Raw genomic sequence first — 21033 nt, 5'->3', positions numbered from 1 at the left:
GGAAGCAACACAAACCAGTAGGCCATGTACAGTGCGGAGTTACAGTAGCTCATGCGGAGATGAACAGTGCACAGGTGTCACCAACTTTCATCAGAGTCAATAGATACAGGCCTCTAAACTTCACGTGGCCTTCAGATTAGCTCAAGAACAGTGTGTAGAGAGCTTTGGGGAATAGGTTTCCATGGCCAAGCAGCTGGATCCAACCTTCCACTACTGAGTGCATAGCTAAGAATTGGATGGTGTAAACCACTTAATCACTGGGCTTTAGAGTAGTGGAGAGGTGTTCTCTGGAATGACGAAACGCATTTCTCTGTCTAGCAATCTGAAGAATTACTCTGGGTTTTGGGTTGCCAGCAGAACTGTACTGCAGTGGTTTGATGGAGGGAGGATTATGACGCGACTGGACTTGGCCCCTTCCAGTGAATAGGAACTCTTAATGGTTTAGCATATTAAAAGATTTTAGACAATTTCATGCTCTCAACTTTGCAGGACCAGTTTGTGAATAACCCCTTGCTGTTCCAACATGACTGCACACCATTGCACAAAGCAAGGCCTATAATGGCATGGATGAGCAGGATTGATGTGGAGGAATTTGACTGACCTGCACTGAGTTCTGATCTTAACTCGACTGAACATCTTTGAGATGAATTACACAGAGACTGTGAGCCAGTCCTTCTCATCTAACATCAATGCCTGGCCTCACAAATGCGCTTCAAGTGGAATGGTAAACAAAACTCCCATAAACACACCCCTTAACCTTAGAATAGTGGAAGCTGTTATAGGCCAACTCAATATTAAACACAAAGGATTACAATTGAGAATTGGAATGTTATGTAAAGATAATGTAGTTGTAAAGGTAGATGTCCCAAAACTTGGTGTGAACCTACACTGGTCTGTTACGATTATCATGCCATCGATTGGGTTCAATTCGATATCTCGGTGCATTGACGATGCTTTCCATACACAGTTTTATATCGTCTTCACAGCACAGCAATTCTTGTATTAAAATGTATAAATATATTTATAATTATATACTATTTGTAATTTTGTCCTTTAATACAAAGTCAGATATTTGATCTGTACCTTTAAACAACACGAGCATTTATAGCAAATAAACAAATATAAATATCCCGCTCGCTTGTCTAGCAAGTTCTTTCTTACACCCCTATTATTGGTCTCGCGCTCAACAGAAAGTGCTGCGATTGGCTCTAACCCGCTGGCGCTGTTTACATATGAGTGCACTGATAAATGGTAGCAGCGATTACAGCTGATCCATGATAGACACAGTGGAGAAAATTCTGCAGACGCGCACTTGTGTCTGTATCCAGAAGTGTCGCTGTAACAGGCGAGAGGAGAGGAAAAGTCACGCCAGCAGCTCAAATGGGCCACAGTGAGAGAGAGAAAGGGAGTACTTTCATTTTCTCAATCGCAGTGAAATAGGGGCTTCTGCTGTAAGTTTCAGTGAAATACTGTCCAGCAAACACACGCAGTGAAATTGTGCAGTTTCTGCATTTTTAAGTAGTTGGAGTGTTGTAAATACTCGCACTCGCCTTCCTCGCCATAGTAAGCTACGGCGACATAGCGCATATGAGATAAATGACATCAGTACATAATAACCCGTTATGATTATTACTGAACCGATACCGAATTGTCCGCGTCTGCATCGCGGTGCAGTGAAGAAAATTAATTTTGACACCCCTACCAAAACTTGTGGCAATATTGCATCTATTATGATATATTTAAAAGACCATTTGGAGAGAAAACTTATTAGTTATCAATTTGAGTAAAATGTTAATATTTGTATTATTTTATGAAGGTAAAAATACCAATCAGCGCAGATAATGCACTGTAAAATTTATTTACATTTATTATGTATTTTCACAACATATTACTGTAATTTTTAACAGTAAATTACATTAGTATCACTTAACAGGATTTAACCATTTAAAAAAAAAAACACAGTTATGTGTTGTATTCAGAATTTTATTGTGAAATTAATCAAATTAGCATGTTACAGCAAATTACTGTAAAAGGGGCTGTATCTTTTGCATGTTATAGAAATTCAAACCTTTTTTAATTTTATTCAACATATACATTTATATATGATATGTATATATAAAAAAAATATTTACAGGAGGGCGAATAATTTTGACTTCAACTGATATAAAAATTGTTCTGAATAATCATGATTACAATTATGACCAAAATAATCGTGATTATGATTTGTCCAATAATCGAGCAGCCCTATTTCAAAGTCTGGGTAAATGTCAGAATGACTAGCCGAGGAAAGCCTGCTTCACAGCAAAATATAGTTAATTCTACAAGATAATACTGTGAAATCGCCATCTACTGTGAAGTTACACTATATGGCTGTAATTTCAGTAATTTAATGTAACAAATTCAAAGTAAATTACTGTGAACTACCTCAGTAATTTGTTGTGAATTTACATACATTATTTAACTGTTAGAGTTATGCTATTATTAGCCAGTAATTTACTGTGAATTTAAGGTCAAATTTTTTTACAGTGACAGTTGTTGAAATAACAAACGTTTAATTTTTTCTGTGATTGATGTGTTATTTCAACAAAAAAAAACAACAACTTATAATTAGACTTTAATTTTTCATAATAATATTTCTACAAAATGCTTATCTTATAATTAAACTTCAAATTTTTTCATCTTAATTTTTAAAAAGAAAACATTGGTATTTGTTGTTTAAAATGAATATAACCATGTCTGCAAAGTAAGGGACGTAAGGGACATTCTACCAGAAACATACATTTTCACAAAATTTCATTAAAAATGTGACAGGGCCAGATATTTAAGCTGGTCCTCCTCAAAAAATCATACAAAAATAAGCATAAAATCATACAATTTAATAATAGAATTAGGCATGGGACGAAAACCATTTTCAAGCTATACCGCAGTTTGGAAAAGTCAAGGTTTTAAAACCACCAAAATTTTCTACTATACCATTCCTAAAGTTCAATTCAATTCACCTTTATTTGTATAGTGCTTATACAATGTACGTTGTGTCAAAGTAGCTTCACATAAAAGGTCATAGTAAATTGGAACAGTGTAGCTCAGTTTGTAGTATTTAAGTTCAGTTCAGTTTAGCTCAGTTCAGTGTGGTTTAATAATCACTACTGAGAGTCCAAACACTGAAGAGCAAATCCAACGATGCGCAGTATGTGTAAGATTTTTTATTTACATTTAAAACATTTTTTAGGACAACAGTATCTCTAGCAAAAAAAGAGATCCACAGAGGCCGTTTTAAATTGTAAATAAATCTGTGTTTTTGAAACTAATGAGGACAGCAGAAGTTCATTATTCAGCTTGACATGTTTACTGTTCCAAAATATTTAAAATGTTTCTCAAAATAAAATATGTTGTGTTCAAATGGGAAAATGTTTTAGTTTTTAACTCAGACATTTAAAAATATATATATTACAGAAGTAATCACAATACCATCAAACCGTAATATTTTTATCCAAGGTTATCATACGGTCAGAATCTTATACCAGCCCATGCCTAGATAGAACACATCCTTGATCACTGTCAGCTTCTCCTCCATCAAGTGATGTCACTTCAGAGTTATAGCCTAAAATGTGCATCACTTTATGTTAAATTTGATGCAAATGTAACAGGACTGACAAAAACATGAGGACAACTGTACATTTTTTTGTATTATATATTTGTAGTATTTATTTAAAATTGCATGTTTTTAATCAATTGATGTGAATGATAACAATTTAAACTTCACATTTCTGAAGTTTTTTTTATTCTAAATGACAGTTTTTAGCATTACAAAACTATTAACGCTTTAGGTTTTACTGGGCTGAAGACAACAATGACAACGTTTTTACATTTGTAAACAAACAAGTGTTTTTAATAAAGAAAAAAATCTGTGAGCCAAATAAATGCTGTATGTCTTTACAGAACATCTCACAGAAATCAACTATCAGTCCATTTTTTGGGGGGTGAAATACTTTTTATTCACTGTATTTTAGGGACAGATAATGTAGGTTTCTGGTAGAATGTCCTGTATATAAATTGTAAGAAAAAGTTGACATACTTATTGACATCTTTTTGCTATTTCTCTGCTATTTTTACTGTTAATGCTTTCTTAATAATATATATATATATATATATATATATATATAAAGAGAAACACACAGAGACAGACAAACAGACATAGAGAGAGATCTATTTTATCAATACGTGACAAACAGACAAAAAACATAATCGTGAGAAAATAACTAAACCCCAAAACAAATGTAATGTTATAACTTGAATGTTTATAAAGTGTTTTGAGTAATGATATCCTGAAAACGAGACAGAGATAGTCCTTCCAGTACATAAAGCGCTGGTCTTTCACCGTTATTGTGACGCAATGAACTAAACGACACTTCCTGGCAGAAGCGTGGTCACCCCAAAACAATGAAACTACCTCTCCACTGCGATACCATCTCAAATCAGGCACCATTCAAGTACACTACTACAATGTGGACAGTCTTGGTTGGTTAACAGACCAAAGGAAGTGATGCTTTATATCGGTCCACCATCCCTTTCCCCCTAATACCCGTCCCATTGCTTTCTTTGAAACGGACGCGCGCAGAGAAGCTCCAGGCTTCCGCAAAACTAAACTCTGGCGAGACAACAACAAATAACTTTATACTTACTGTGGTTAGAAGGGGTTTCATCTGTTCGCTGCTATCTTCGTCCATTTGTTCAAACTGGGGACTTCTTCCGTCCCTCGCCGGAGACTGATTTGAATATGATATTTCGAAAAGCCCCTTCGCTCGTGTCACAGCCACTGAAAGCGTGTGAATGGTATTTTTACATATATCTGGGCTTGACAAGCCCCGCCCACGGTGAGATTGGCAGGTGATTTCATCCGTTCGCTCTGCCGCGACCGGCATTTTGTTAGCCAATAACATCGAAGGAAGGACTCTGGAATATGAATATTTATAAGAAGGGGAGGGGTTGACCGGCTATTGGATAGCCTGTAAAATCCACTAGGGAAAGAAACCTCGCCGTGAGGATGAAGTACAACAGTAGACAACAGTATTTTGTGTTATGGGGTGATTAGGCGTAATGTGTTACAATTTGAGATATAACAAAAACAAAAGGGAGTGTCAAGGTGAAACCCTCCAACTTGTCAAAACTATTTGATTTTATTTACAAAGGCAAAGTTTATATTGTAGTTCCAGGGAGCCAAAGGGAGCACAAAATAATGTCAAAAGTAAATAATAATACATGTATTCATTCGTTTTCCTTCGGCTTAGCCCCTTTATTCATCAGGGGTCGCCACAGCGGAATGAACAGCCAACTTATCCAGTATATGTTTTACACAGCGGATGCCCTTCCAGCTGCAAGCCAGTACTGGGAAACACTCATACACACTCATCCACACACATACACTACGGCCAAATTAATTTTTAGAATTCACCTGTACCGCATGTCTTCGGACTGTGGAGAAAACCGGACCACCCAGTGTGGATACCCACGGCAACACAGGAAGAACATGCACAGGCCTGTAGGCAGGTGGAGGTGGATTTGTATCATACGTGAGCTTGTCCTATTTTGACTGCTATGCCATAATAAATTATGAAAATAACCCAGCGAAAAAGGCTTTGGCTGTCGCTTCAGTGTGACTGAGGAAAACTGAATGTGCTGGCCAGTTTGCTATTTAAATGAATGATATTTAAATGACAATGTGCTAGTTTTTAATTTAAAACTTTAACATTTTTCTATTTTTTATGATATATAATCTAATAAATATGTATTTAAAAAATAAGTATTGTTCTCATATTTCTTCATTCTAAACCTTTAGGAAATGAATACTTACTTCAAAAAGCTTGGTTATGATGTACAGTATGATGACCATCCAACCAGCTAGTCCAGCAAAAAAAAATGGTGCTTAAAATATGACTCCAATTAAAACTTCCTGATTAAATATAAAATGAGACGAAAAACTGCAAAAAGGTCCAGTTTTTAAGAACCCCCCCTCCCCTCCCCCCCACCCCCCTTTCACCAGGCAACAGCTATGGGCCTGATGCAAACTCCACACAGAAACGCCAACTGACCCAGCGACTTGCTGTGAGGCGACCGTGCTACCCACTTTGCCACTGTGCAGCCCAATATTTATAATAATATTATTAATAATAATAATTATGACAAAAACAATTAAATGATTGGAAATTATTTGAAAATGTGGTTAAAGTAAGTTAAAATGGGTATATAAATAATACATTTAATACTACAGTACTGTAATGTTGTCTATTAACATAATGTAACATAACATAATAACATAACATAACATAATGTGCTTTATTTTAAATAATTCATTACAAACAATATTTTAGACATATATATTTATAATCTAACTTTGTACAGTATAAATTGGGATTTAAATGTCTTTACATTTTTTAATTAGGGTCCCTCAATCAAGAATGGCTATACTGGGGTGGTCAGTGGTGTTAAAATCACTGAAAACGTGTTCTAAGAAAGATTTCATACATCTGTTTAACATTAATTGTACTTGTAGACGTTATTTTCTAATGTTACATCATTTTTTAATGCCTAACAGAGGTCCATCATATTATTAATCAAGTTGTCAATATTTCTTTTGTTAACGTTTTAACTTAAGTAGCCCTTTTGTAGAAAATGATGAGGTAAACAAAATAATGCACAAGCACACATTTTTATTTTTCTCTTTCTTTCTTTCTTTCTTTCTTTCTTTCTTTCTTTCTTTCTTTCTTTCTTTCTTTCTTTCTTTCTTTCTTTCTTTCTTTCTTTCTTTACCTCAATAAACTAAAAAATAATATTCAAATAATATTTAGGTAACTAAAAACAATATTTATGTTAAATAAACATGAATAAACATTTTAAAGCAACTATAAACAACCATGCCTAACTACAAAGCACTGACGAAAACAATTTCTACAAGAATATTATAATATTTGAATAATAAACGTTTTTTTATAATATGATACACAGCGTCCGACAATTATTTCTTGATTTATTTATTTGAAATGTTTCATCCTGTTACCTTCAGATATTTGGTGCGTAGCTGAGATTTCTATACCTGCACTCTAACGCCCCCTTGTGGTTATTACATACGCATGAATTATTATATATATGTGGCCTACAGTAGACCCCATATGTCAATTCCAGTTTCTGGAGGGCTGCAGCTTTGCACAGTTTAGTTCCAACTCTAATTAAACACACTTGATCAAACTAATTGAGTCCTTCAGAGCTGTGGCCCTCTAGGAATGGGAAATGACACCTGTGCAGTAGACAGACCATTTAGAAACAGGTGATTAATAATTATATGAACATATGAGAAATCAACACCCCCCCCCCCCCCCCCGCCCCCCCGCCCCCAACCCCACCCCACACCACACACACACACTTTTATAAAATGTCAGCTACGCCCCTGATGTCTTTATTCCAGAATTTAACTATTTTAAAATATAAATGTCAATTATATTTTGCTTTCGAGTTAAGGTGCCAGATTTGTGATGAGCATTCTGCAATTCCAATTCAAATCCTGCCACTGACAAGATGCTTTTAAAGTGACAGGACAAAGAGATTTCCATTTCAGTATAAATGAGTGCAGTTTTCTACATCATAATGTGTAAAAGCAATGCAAAAACTGATCACTATGGAATCAGGCCTGAATCCTTATGTTTAAAATCGACTCCTTTAACTCCAAAAGCCTTAAGATTAGCAAGTCTGTTAAAAAAAAAAAAACTTTCTACATTATTTGTCAATAATACTATGAATATTTATAGGCTGAATTCACCTCTATGTTTACATCCTGAATGATTGTGTCATTGAAGGATCATTCTTTACATATTTTGTGGAGGTGGATTCTTCTGAGAAGGAAGAAGTCTTACCAGAAAACACTAAATGGAAATGACTCAAGGCAAACACACCGTCAACATCAATAATGATTCAGTTCCTCCAGATTAGGTGCTATTTCTACTTCTAAATTGATTTTTCATTTGAGCCCTGAATTATTGTAACCCAAGGTAAGCATTCTTCATCTATCATCTGCTTATATGTGTTTGTAGCTTAGGTACTCTCTTAGAAATAAAGGTACAAGAGGTGTCACTGGGTTGGTATCTTTTCAAAAGCTACACATACATAAAAGGTCCATGTTATTTCCTTAAGGCTAAATATTAGTAAATAAAAAGTACAAAAGTGTATCTTTTAAAATTTTTATGTACAAATATATGCTTTTGAGGTACAAATATAGAATTTAAGTACAAATGTGTACCTTTTAAAAAGGTACCAACCAGCTCTCGTACCTTTATTTAGTGACAGTGCAAACTTTGATATATATATATTCCTTTACCTCTGTCTCCTGTGCCATTACATTTAGATCGAATTGTAAAATAAAACTTAATCTCTATCAGCTGTCTTCTCCAACACTGTTTGCACAGTACCATTCATAGTTTCGCTCATGCAACTTTTTTCAGTAATTCCTGATCTTCAGCTGTGAGAAAATGACACTTAATTCCACTTTACTTTTACAGTATGGAAAACGCAAATAAAAAAGTAGCCATTTCTAAATGTTCTATGACATTGCAGAACAAACATTATTATAGGGTTCATGATTTTTATTGTTTTTTTTTTTCCAAAATAAACACGTATTCCAATTTTGGTTCTTGCAACACATTTCCAAAAAAAGTTGGAACAGTGAAGCATTTAACCCTTCGTAATGTTGCTATTCCTTTTCACAACACCTAAAAGAGGTTTAGGGACTGAAGACACCAAGTGTTGCTGGTGAAATTTTGTCCCATTCTTCTTGCAAACAAGTCTTGTTTTTTTCTTTGTCACATTTTGCACTTCAAAATGCGCCACACATTCTCAATTGGAGACAGGTTGGGACTGGAGGCAGGCCAGTCAAGTACCTGTATTCTCTTCCTCTGCAGCCAGGACTTTGTATTGTGTGCAGAATGTGGTTTGCATTGTCCTGTTGAAATATGCATGGCATCCCTGGAGAAAAAGGCAGCATATTGTGCTCTATGTACTTTTCAGCAAAAATGGTTCCATCACGGAAGTGCAAGTTACCTTGCCAAAGGCACTGAATCAACCCTATACCATGATAGACCCTGGCTTTTGGACTTGTTGCTGGTAACAGTCTGGATGATCCTTTTCTTTTTTTGGTCCAGAGCACACAACATCCATTTCTCCCAAACAATACCTGGAACACTGATTCATCTGAGCACAGTACATGTGTCCACTGTGTGATGGTCCATCCCAGATGCCTCCTAGCCCAGAGAAGTCCACGGCACTTGTGGACGCTGTTAACATAAGGCTTCCTTTTGGCACAGTAGAGTTTTAACTGGCATTTGTGGATGTAACTACGAATTGTGGTACTTGACAAAGGATTGCCAAAGTAGTCCTGAGCCTATGTGGTGATATCTCTATAGTTGAATGACAATTCTTGATGCAGTGCCGGCTGAGAGATCAAAGATTACAGGTGTTCAGCTTAGGCTTGCGCCCATGTCCTTTACACACTGAAATTCCTCTAAAATCCCTGAATCTTTTAAATGATGTTATGCACTGTTGGAGGTGACATATCCAAATGTCTTCCTTCCTTTGAGGAACATTGTTTTTAAACATTTCTACTCATGTATTTGTTGACAAACTGGCAATCCTCCACCCATCTTTGATCCTAAAGGACTGGACCTTCTTGGATGCTGCTTTTGTACCAAATCACAATCACAATCACCTGTTGCCATCACCTGTTTCAAATCACATCATTATTTAAACAATATACCCATTTACCAGCCCTAAACTACTCCTGTCCCAACTTATTTTGGATTGCATTGCAGGTCTGAATGGCAGGAAAGGACGTATATTTACAAATGAAATGAAGTTCATCAGACAAAACATGAAATATGTTGTGTTCATACTGTCTGCAATGAAATACAAGTGAAAGTAAACGTGTAAATCACTACTTTCTTTTATTATTTGCATTTTCCAAACTGTCCTAAATGTTGTCAGATTATCATGAATATCTCTCTGTGTTTATACGTTATATGAAGCTGAAACAGTCTGCCACAGTAGAATACCAGTGCAGACTATGAGATATCCTCTGCTGCGCTGTGCACATGCAATGGTTCTTGCATGAATATATTGTTTCTTTGTTTTCTAAGTTAACGCAAATCTTATGTTCAAGTGATCACGTGAATGAGCTGATTCTAAATATTATAGCCCACTGGAAAATGCTGTTGTCTTGCAATTACCAGTCAATTTCATTTTGTTTTTCAATTAGGGTGGGTTGTTTGCTGCATTAGGAATTATTTTGTCTCACAAGTCTCCACCTGTACAAAATATAAACAGATGTGCTTCTAGATGTAAAAACACAGTGAATTCAAGTCAAACAGGACTTGTGGATTTTACAAAAATTCAGCATTTTGGATCTTGAGGCTTTTAGAATCTAAGGACTCCTGTCACAGGACTCTAGAGTTAGAACAGGTTTTGCCACTTGGCGTGTCGGGATAGCCGAGAGGTAATGGCACTAGACTCATAATGAGCATTCTAGTTTCCTTGTAAAGTTGTAAGTTTAAATCCCACTCCTGACAAAATGCTTTTAAAATGAGAGGACAATATATTCTAGATTCAGTTTTTACTTTAATTTGAAATAGGTTGGATAGGAAGCAGATTTAAACCCTTCTGTTAACTGTGTGTGTGTGTGTGTGTGTGTGTGTGTGTGTGTGTGTGTGTGTGTGTGTGTGTGTGTGTGTATGCTCTAAGAATATGCATTGTCATAGATGTTTCCTCTTTACTTTGAAAAACATAAAAGTGAAAAGTATGCTTTTAAATCTTGTAGGATTAATAAACTCATTAATTAATAACATCTAATTGCAACATATTTATTTCAGCACATTTAAAGATGCCCAGACGTGATGATATGAACAGCTATTTGCAGCAGCAAACCTCACCGTTTGACCAGCAGGTGCTTTCTAAATTCCTGAACATCAGCCCAAAGGCTCTGGGGGTAAATAAATCTGTTCAACATTCTCCATATCTTTTACAATCTCAAGACAAAAGGCACTGTGCTGTCACTGGAATGGGAACCTAAGAGTACAAAAGCTAAAACTTACTTATATATATGTTTATGGGTATTTGCATTGTAAAAAAATATCCATAAATTGGTAGTTTTTCAGTATTTTGTGATTCATGTTTTTATCTTTTCGCAGCTTCTTCATGCTTTTGAACTGCTTTTGAATTATGAGACCTTGAACTTTCTTCCAGCAACTTTTGACCTTGAAAAGTTTGAAAAGTTTTGAAAAAAAAAAAAAGTGTACATTTTTAATACAGTAATATACTGTCTGGGTTGGTGTTGAATATTACAGTACAAAAAACTTGTGATAAACTGTCAGTACATTTTCTGTTATTTTACAGACTTACTTATGTATTGTTTCTGATACATTATATTATTTCTAACTACTAAAATGTCAAAAACAGTCACTTTGTCATCAAAAGTCGACAGAGCAGAGATCAACATCCCATAATGCAATTCACAAACATAAATAAATGGAAAACACTTGTAAATCACAAAATATGGAAATTGTTAATTTTGTTAATTTTGCAGCTTATGCAGTAGTTTTCGATGTGATCTGATGACCTCCCAAAAATGAAAGAAAAAATTTTTTTTTAATTGTCAAATTTTGTAAAAATGTAAATGTTTGAAGTAAAAATGTAAACGTAAATGTAAAATAAATAAATAATAATTTAAATAAAATAACATTAAATTGCTTTTACATTAAGATAAATAAATAAACAGACAAGTATACCGCAAACAAAAAATAATAAATTAACCAAATTGATTAATTAATAAATCTAAACATAATTAATACAAAAAAAGATTTAACTATGTATAAAAAAATAACATATACAATGTAATTATAATGCAAATTATATTAAATGAACAATAAACTTTTTCTTAAAATATATAAGTAAATAAATGTTTCAGTAAATAAATACAGTAATATTAGTCAAAAAATAATAATGTAACATAATAGAAAACATTTATTTTCCAAATTATATTTTAGTCTTCTTTAAAAAAAAAAAAGAAATCATAAAATGGTTCCTTGTACAAAAGCTATAGATGTCTTTTACATTTTAAGATGTGTATACCTCATACTGAACATGGATGGTCATTTTTGGGAGGCTCTGCTACACTGTAAAATACAAAACCCTTGCTTTATAGGATACCACCACACTGACAACTTTTTTCCTGAGTGTACACTGCCTGACAAATGCAAGAAATAATAACTTGATTTCTAGTTGATTATTTGGAAAAGTGACAGAATGTAGATTTTTCTGATGAATCATCTGTTGAACTGCATCCCAATCATCACAAACACTGCAGAAGACCTATTGGACCTACTGGCTAATTCTTCAGCAGGATAGTGCTTCTTCTCATACTTTTGGCTCCACATCAAGGTTCCTAAAAGCAAAGAAGGTCAAGGTGCTCCATGACTGGCCAGCCCAGTCACCTGACATAAACGTTATTGAGCATGTCTGGGGTAAAATGAAGGAGGAGGCATTGAAGATGAATCCAAAGAATCTTGATGAACTCTGGGAGTCCTGCAAGAACGCTTTCTTTGCCATTCCAGACAAGTGGTGCTCACTGCAGAGTCACTTGGGCCGAGCTGAGCTCCAGCTCCTTCTTCCTTGCACTTCTTCTTGAGTGATGTCACTGGGGGTTGAGGTTAGGGGTGGGGTGGGTGTACGCAATAAAACAGCTTACAGGAGGAGGAGCTCAAGCTCAAGCTCCCCTCGCTGGAGCTCAAATGGCTCTGCAGCGAGTAGTGTCTCATTCCAGATGACTTTATTAATAAGTTATTTGAGTCACTGCAGAGATGTATGGATGCAGTCCTCCTGGGAGTCATACACAATATTAATTCTTTTTCCACTCCACCTTGACTTTATATTCTATACTGTACATTATTTCTGATAAGTGACAAGACTTTTGTCTAAACAAAGTCAGACCTTACTGTCCTAATTAAATCATTAAAAATCAAGGCGTGATTATATTTTATTTTGGTAAAATAAGTGTAATCTTGAGGCCTTTGTCTTTCATATCCGCCACTTCTGATACCAAATGATCAACTAGAAGTCAAGTTATTATTTGTTGTTCCTAAAACTTAGGCGGGGATAGGTGACAAGACTTTTGTCAGGTTGTGTAGACATGCTAAATTTTACATTATAAGGAAACAATTACTGTTTTATATTTTACAGGCTCTGGAAATATCCGTAGGTATAGAAATGCTTGTTCTATCAATCTGGACAAGGTTTTATTATGTCCTCTGGCCATGTCTAATTGTAAGTATTGTATTCCAACACCAAGACAACATTGTGCCAAGAACAAATCCTGAATAATCTTTGTTTCTTTTAACTGTAGTCAATTTTAACTGGATCTGTGACCGTCTCAGCGGCACACATACGTAGCACATGTCAAGTGAGTTTTGAATATATCATCTAATATAAGAAAATATGCTTTAGACAACAATGTATTACGTTTTATTTTTCTCATTTCAGGTCAGAATCTCACAGCTTCTGAACTGTTTAAGTGCTATAGCAGCTGTTGTCTCCATCCCATGTCATTGTTTGGACAGCGAGGTAAGAGATGTAGCAAATGTAAAAATATATTTAAAAAAACCTTATGGCCAGTGTTTATGGGTAAAAATGATGCATCCCATTCTTGGTGTCAGCATTGTGTTAAATTCACAAAAGCAGAAATAAGCATATTAATATTAACCAAAATATGGGCAATAAAATGTTCCATTATGATTCAATTCGACATATCTTTATGTAAATCTTTATGTAAACAATTATGCATGGTAATTATTTATGAGTATTATTTAGCATGCTTAAGTATTAAAAAGAATTAATCATTATTCTAAATTTGATGATAAATTAAATGACTAAAAAGATCAAAAAGCATAGTGGCAAAATTCAAAGATTTAATATGAAAAATTAATTAGTATTTCCAAAGCAATCTCACAGCAATTAGTAACTTTAAATTTTTTAATTGAATTTGTACGATCTAATTTGTACAATCTAGTACGGTTTGCTCATCACCCAATGGCGATTGGGTTTAGTGGTGGGGCTGGGTACCACGCCTCCTTTTTAAAATCGTACATTTTCATATGACTGAACTCGTATAGGCAAAATTGTATAGGCAATTTAGGCAAAATTCAAAGATTTAATATGAAAAATGTATTAGTATTTCAAACGCCATATCATGGCAATTCGTAACTTTTTAATTTAGAGGCTAAATTTTATGAATTTGTATGATCTAATACGAACAATTTCGCACGGTTTGCTCATCAACCAATGACGCTTGGGTTTAGGGGTGGGGTTGGGTACCACACCTCCTTTTTAAAATCGGACATTCTCATTCGACTGAACTCATACAAATTCATACGAATTAGCTGCTAAACTGACAAAACCTAAAATACTTACGTTTTCTTGTGAGATCAGGCTGGTATTTCTGAGTTTTAATAGAGTTTGAGTTAACAGAGTCTAAATTAGGGGTGCCCAAAGTTTTTCTTATGAAGGGCCAAACATAATTGAGGGCTATAGGCCGAAGGTAAATATATCAGGATATTTTCCTAATTTTTAAAATAATATTGTAAAATAAATAGAAAGCGTTACTTTAATCATATTGGTTAACTATTGCATTATCATTTTGCACATTTAATAATTCAATTATTACAATGAAAACAAACAATTCCTTTTATAACACAATGAAGTTCAATGCACATTTAAATGAATCTGATCCATTCTCAACATTTAATTGAAAGCTTTAATTCAAGCTTGCTTTTTGTAGCTTAACAATAAAATAAACAAGCAAAAGGTTGCGTTAAATTAGAAAAGACAATCTCTATTAAAGGCAATCACCCACCCCCATGACCCTACCTTTCATTTTTACATTCTTCCCAAATGGGATGGCAGGCCAAATCAAAGGTAACCATGAGCCAACTTTGGCCCGTGGGCCCTAGTTTGGACATCTCTGGTCTAAATAGATGCTTTAATAGAGTTTGGGCTTTAAATGATACTTGTTTGTGTTATACATTTTGTTACATTTGTTTTGGTATATACAATACTACATTTACATTTAATCATTTAGCAGACGCTTTTATCCAAAGCGACTTACAAATGAGGACAAGGAAGCAATTTACACAACTATAAGAGCAGCAGTGAACAAGTGCTATAGGCAAGTTTCAGGTGTGTAAAGTCTAAGAAGCAAAGCATTAGTAATGTTTCTTTTTTTTCTTTGAGAGTTAAAGGACAGTTAGTGGTATAGCCAGAGAGGCAGTAAAGATTAGGAAGGAAAGTGGAGACTAAATAGTTGAGTTTTTAGTCGTTTCTTGAAGACAGCAAGTGACTCTGCTGTTCTGATGCAGTTAGGGAGTTCATTCCACCAACTGGGCAGATTGAATGCGAGAGTTCGGGAAAGTGATTTCTTCCCTCTTAGGGATGGAACCAAGAGGAGACGTTCATTCACAGAACGTAAGTTTCTGGAGGGCACGTAAATCTGCAGAAGTGAAAGCAGATAAGAAGGAGCAAAGCCAGAGGTCGCTTTGTAAGCAAACATCAGAGCTTTTACCAGCTTTTGTCAGCTTTTATCAGAGTAATCAGATACAATTACACTGAATGACATTTTAATCAGAGACTTTAAACCATCAAGGTCAAATGATTATTTTGTTTACCATTTAGGTTTTGCTGAAAAAAAAGGAATAGAAACAAGACATTTTGTAATGCATCCTACATTTAAACTGTATCAATTATTGTTTAAAAGGGCCCTTCACACTTATATCAATCATGCTACTTCTAACGATTTCATCAAGACACAAATTAATGACTAATACTTATACTTATTTTAATACCAATACTTATATATTTATACTTGTGTTTTTTTATTCTTGTTTATGTAAAGCACTTTGAATTAACATTGTGTATGAAATGTGCTATCTAAATAAACTTTAGATTTCGTCTTCGTTTATGATGATTCTGTTTCTATTCTTACTCAGGGTGAGACTCTAATTCTCTTGCTAGTCTGTGATGTTCTGATCTTCATCCTCTCTGTTACTGTGTCCTCGACGTTTTGTGACTGCTACAAGAAGGTAAAACTACCTACCATTTCTTTTGTTAAACAAACTTAAAAAGAAAAAAGAAAAACTTTAAATTAAAGGGTTAGTTTACACAAAGGATGGAAATTAAACCATGATTTACTCACCCTTAAGGCATCCTATTGGTGTATATGACTTTCTTCTTTCAGTCGAATACCATCTAAACATTTATTATTTTATTTTTATATCATTTGTTTTATATTTAATTTGTATTAATATTTATAAACTTGGGATATTCCAGCTCTAAAATGGCAAAGGTGTTATTCTTTAACAGTCTAAGACTATTCCAATAATTCATCCATCCGTCGATAATAAAATATGCCTCACATAACGATAAATGCTCCGAAATTTTTCTTACAAAAATTCACTAATTTGCTTCAGGAGACCTTTATTCATCCCCCGAGTCATTGTATTTTTTTTTTGTTTTTTCGGATGGTTGTGCATTATTGGACTTATTATTAATTGGTTAAAAAAAACACTCTGCCCCAAAGACAGAGGGCGTTCTCCTGTGGAAACTCCAAACACCCATGATGAAGAAACCAAGGGAATTGCCATAGTGTTTCATTATAAACAGAAGATCTAACTGCTTTCATTGATTCCGCGTGACCACGCGACTACAGTATAGTCACAATAATAACACGACTACAGTGTCTTCTCACAGAAGGATTTCTTTCAAACACTCGACTGAAGATGCGAAGTGAGTTTGGAGTTTGCAATATATGTGGTAATTATTATGTGCAGCATTTACTACACAGCACATTGAGAAGCTTCGCAAACAGCTGTCATTATCACAGAATGCTTATCGCAATTATCCGATTATATCCATTTCGATTTTTTGGTTAGCTTTTGAGTGAACTATAACTCTGTCTTAAAAAAGCATGTGCTAAAGCAAGGTCTACTAGAACTGGCTTTACTGATAAAATCGATTAATCGCACAGCTGCCTTGAATGTGAGTAAATCATGGGCTAATTTTTATTTTTGGGTGTGCAAATCCTTTAATGTTTCATCAATTCCTAACCCACACCCATTCTTCCAATAATGAATGCAACACACACTAAAAAATATCCGTAAATTAGCAGTTTCCTGTATTTTGTGATTCATATTTTTATTTACATTTTTTATTTATGCGTTTAAATTGCTTTATGGGACCTTGATCTTTCTTCTGACAACTTTTAACCTTGAAAAGTTGTAAAAAGTGACTTTTATGAAAATTTTTTATAGTTTCAAGTAATTTGTTTAAAATATTGTCTGGGTTGGTGTTATATATTATGTGTAACATGGGGTCTGAGACAGTATTAGAATCCATATACAGACGTTTTATTAAAGGGTTTAGGCAGAGACATCAGTGAGTAAACCGGCGGAAAGTCGGCAACACATAAGGGCAAATCCAGACGACGTAGTGAGAGTGCAGGCAGAGGTTCAGTATAACAACAAACTGTCCAAAACAGAGCAAGAGGACAAAGACAGATAACGTACTTGATCAAGGCAGGCAGGGTCATACACAGGCAGGCAGTCATGAAAGTCTTGGAAAACGCTTGGTAGTGCAGGTAGACTGGCAATACTTCGCAAAGAAGCATTCTTCTTTTTCTTCTTTGGTGTTTAACGGCAGTTGGCATCCAACTTTAATAGTGCATTACCGCCCCCTTCTGTACTGGAGTGTGGACTGGATTTGGACAGAGAATTACTGTACCCTGTTATTTTGTATTCAACTCTCCACCCATTTCTTCTTTTAACTCTTTTAATACCTTAACTATACATATTAGACTCTATATCCTATTTGCTAAACCAGTGACCTTTAAGAAATATAATAACCGAGACTTAATGTCTTTTGATGTTTTTCCTAATATATCCTTTAATGTGCACTATTGAAACCCCATTTCCCTTCATTTTTCTTTTAACATTTTCCTTTCTTTGTCGCAAAGAAGCATGGCCTTAGCTCTCACTGAAATACTACACAAACAGGAAGTGACTGCAGAGGGAGCAGAGCTGAGTCAGTAGTCGGGCAAGGGCTCCCTCTGCTGGCGTGACTTTACATTATGCTACAAAAACCTTGTAATAAACTGCCAGTACGTTTTCTGTTATTTTACAGACTTATTTCTCTATATATTATAATTTTCTACATTATCTTATTTAAAAATACAAACATATCAATAAAAATTACTATGTTAAACTGTAGAGTTTAACAGTAACATCAAAAGTGGACAGAGCAGAGATCAACATCCCACAAGGCATTTCACAAATAAGCAGAAAACACTTGTGATTCACAAAATATGAAAACTGTTCTTTACCAGATCTTTTTTACAGTGCAAAATCCTGTTTTTGTTGTTTTTCAGTCTGGGCGAGCTGCAGTGAGTTACATAAACAGAGATGTGCCTTACATGACTGATAACAATACTGAGCCTCAGGGCCAACAAAACCCCTTTATACCTCCACCATACAGTGATCAAGGCCGTTTTGCACTTCAACCAAACTACAATCCAAAACTTTCTGCACCTCTGCCAAAATATGATCTATATCCTTCTCTGGCAAACTACATCCCAAATCATGATGCAGTCTTGTCTTCACCTTCGTTTAATTATGATCCACATCTTTCTGAACCTCCACCAAGCTATGATTCACGTGCTCCAGCATCTGCATTGAACTGTGATCCAAGTCCTTCTGCCACTCCATTGCCACAACTATTAAGAAACTAATGGGATTATTATGGACCTTGGAAGAAATCCATCAGAGCTTTATTTGAGCTCATTGAAAATGTATAAATTCATGTATCATGTAGGTGTTACTCTTTTAAAAGTTTTATATTTTCAGTATTTATATATTTATTAATATAATTTCAGTATTTTGTGCATGTATCATTGATTTTATATCAGTTTATTTTTTAACTGAATATGTATATTTTTGTCCGACAACTACAAGTTTAAGAAACAATACTTTTTTTTTTTTTTTTTACATTTTTTGGCAGTATATGGTGTGTATGAATTATGGTGTTATTATTTTGAAACCATTTGTGTTTTGTATTGTTTAAAATTTAAGTGTTTTTTTAAACAAAAAGGTCCTTTTTGACTTAACTTTGAGTGAAATTAAATATTTAATTTTTATATACAGTTGAAGTTAGAATTATTAGCCCCCTGTTTATTTTTTCCACAATTTCTGATTTTTTTTTCTACACATTTTTAAACATAATGCTTTTAATTACTCATTTCTAATAACTGATTTATTTGATCTTTGCCATGATGACAGTAAATAATATTTTACTAGATATTTTTCAAAACACTTCTATACAGTTTAAAGTGACATTTAAAGGCTTAACTGGGTTAATTAGGTTAACTAGGCAGGTTAGGGTAAGTTGTTGTATAAAATGGTTTGTTCTGTAGACAGTCAAAAAAATTAGCTTAAAGGGGCTAATAATTAATATCAGAAGAAAAAATATTATCAGACATACTGTGAAAATTTTTTTGCTCTAAACATCATTTGGGAAATATTTTAATGCTAATAATAACTTTTTACTTTTCTATTCTGTAATGAATAAACCGATTTCCATAACTGATGTCCATTTTAATACAGCAGGCTACATTTTAATCTTGAAAGCAGGGTGCGAACTACAGGGGAGCTAGAGGGAGCTCGGCTGCCCTAAATAATATGGGCTCCCTTGAAAACATGATTTGTGAAATTTCAGTGGTTTAAATTTAAATTTTGAAAATCATATCTCCCATGTCACAAAAAATGCCTTCTTTCATCTGAGAAATATCGCTAAGTTACGAAGTATGCTATCCATCTCAGATGCAGAAAAGCTAGTCCATGCTTTTATGACTTCTAGGCTGGACTACTGTAATGCTTTGTTTGCTGGCTGCCCAGCATCCTCTATTAACAAACTTCAATTAGTACAAAATGCAGCTGCCAGAGTTCTTACCAGGTCTACAAAATATGATCACATCACCCCAATTTTATCCTCCTTACACTGGCTACCTGTTAAGTTTCGTATTGAATTTAAAATATTGCTTCTTACCTACAAAGCTTTAAATAATCTAGCTCCTGTTTATCTAACCAACCTTCTGTCTCGCTACAATCCAACTCGCTCTTTAAGATCTCAAAACTCAGGGCTTCTGGTAGTACCAAGAATAGCAAAGTCGAGTAAAGGAGGTCGAGCCTTCTCATTTACAGTATGGCTCCTAAACTCTGGAATAGCCTTGCTGATAACGCCCGAGGCTCAGACACACTCTCCCAATTCAAAACTAGATTAAAGACCTATCTGTTTAGTAAAGCATACACTCAGTGCACCAGTTAGCGGGTTTCCACACAGGTTTCTGCATCTTGTTTATAAACACTATGGACAGCAGCTAAAATAATTATTTTCTTTATTCTCCATTTCCACCTGGGGATCTTCTTCCCGAGGCCCTCAGACTATGCAGAGTCACTGATTCGATCCAAGACCAACAACGAGATGATCCCAAGGTTTACATATCCTGGACCAGGCCGTATCCTGAGCAGCTACTGTGGTGGTCATGGAGTAGTGGAGAACATGAGACTGATTCCTGTGACGCTCCAGGGACAGACGAGTCTTCGCTGAGGCCAGCTTCCAGCCTCCGCCACTGAGACTGCAGCTCTGCACAAGACGTTTGGCCAGCAGAGAAATTAAAATGATCGTGCCCAACTGAGCCTGGTTTCTCTTAAGGTTTTTTTCTTCACTTCGCCAATTAGTGAAGTTTTTTTCCCTCTCCGCTGTCGCCACTGGCTTGCATGGTTCAGGATCTGTAGAGCTGCGCATCGTTGGATTTGCTCTTCAGTATTTGGACTCTCAGTAGTGATTATTAAACCACACTGAACTGAGCTAAACTGAACTGAACTTAAACTCTAAAAACTGAACTAT

At 35.0% G+C, this 21033-nt stretch overlaps 2 protein-coding genes across 3 annotated transcripts in view; one reads left to right on the top strand and one right to left on the bottom strand.

The window, feature by feature from the left end:
• The window catches only part of slc4a7 (solute carrier family 4 member 7), an 84783-nt gene extending 79979 nt beyond the window's left edge, over nt 1–4804 (bottom strand). Inside the window, exon 1 of the mRNA XM_056474674.1 lies at nt 4683–4804. Within this exon, the coding sequence (XP_056330649.1) occupies nt 4683–4727 (45 nt within the window). The 5' untranslated portion in view covers nt 4728–4804. The remainder of the gene's footprint in view (nt 1–4682) is intronic.
• A 3113-nt stretch (nt 4805–7917) lies between these two features.
• On the top strand, nt 7918–19067 carry si:ch211-135n15.2 (uncharacterized protein LOC557207 homolog). 2 transcript variants are annotated; one of them, XM_056476286.1, is made up of 7 exons: nt 7918–8039; nt 10905–11020; nt 13270–13353; nt 13433–13489; nt 13570–13650; nt 16068–16160; nt 18500–19067. In XM_056476286.1, exons 2-7 carry the CDS (start codon nt 10916–10918, stop codon nt 18857–18859), a joined length of 780 nt encoding a protein of 259 aa, XP_056332261.1. In that variant the 5' UTR covers nt 7918–8039; nt 10905–10915; the 3' UTR covers nt 18860–19067. The 2 variants fall into 2 exon arrangements, with proteins under 2 accessions (XP_056332261.1, XP_056332262.1); XM_056476287.1 differs by lacking the exon at nt 13270–13353.
• The last annotated feature ends 1966 nt before the right edge of the window (nt 19068–21033 follow it).

The sequence above is a fragment of the Danio aesculapii genome, chromosome 16 (assembly GCF_903798145.1).
Source record: "Danio aesculapii chromosome 16, fDanAes4.1, whole genome shotgun sequence".
Taxonomy (NCBI): domain Eukaryota; kingdom Metazoa; phylum Chordata; class Actinopteri; order Cypriniformes; family Danionidae; genus Danio; species Danio aesculapii.
The sequence above is the reverse complement of the archived record's forward strand: the minus strand, read 5'-3'. Positions and strand labels throughout refer to the sequence as shown.

What these genes read in the sequence shown, in the direction of transcription:
- si:ch211-135n15.2 (XM_056476286.1), top strand. Translation starts at nt 10,916, where the DNA reads ATGCCCAGACGTGATGATATGAACAGCTATTTGCAGCAGCAAACCTCA. An exon ending in TCAGCCCAAAGGCTCTGGGG is followed by an intron (nt 11,021 to 13,269) that starts GTAAATAAATCT and finishes TATATTTTACAG; the next exon opens with GCTCTGGAAATATCCGTAGG. An exon ending in TTTGTGACTGCTACAAGAAG is followed by an intron (nt 16,161 to 18,499) that starts GTAAAACTACCT and finishes GTTGTTTTTCAG; the next exon opens with TCTGGGCGAGCTGCAGTGAG.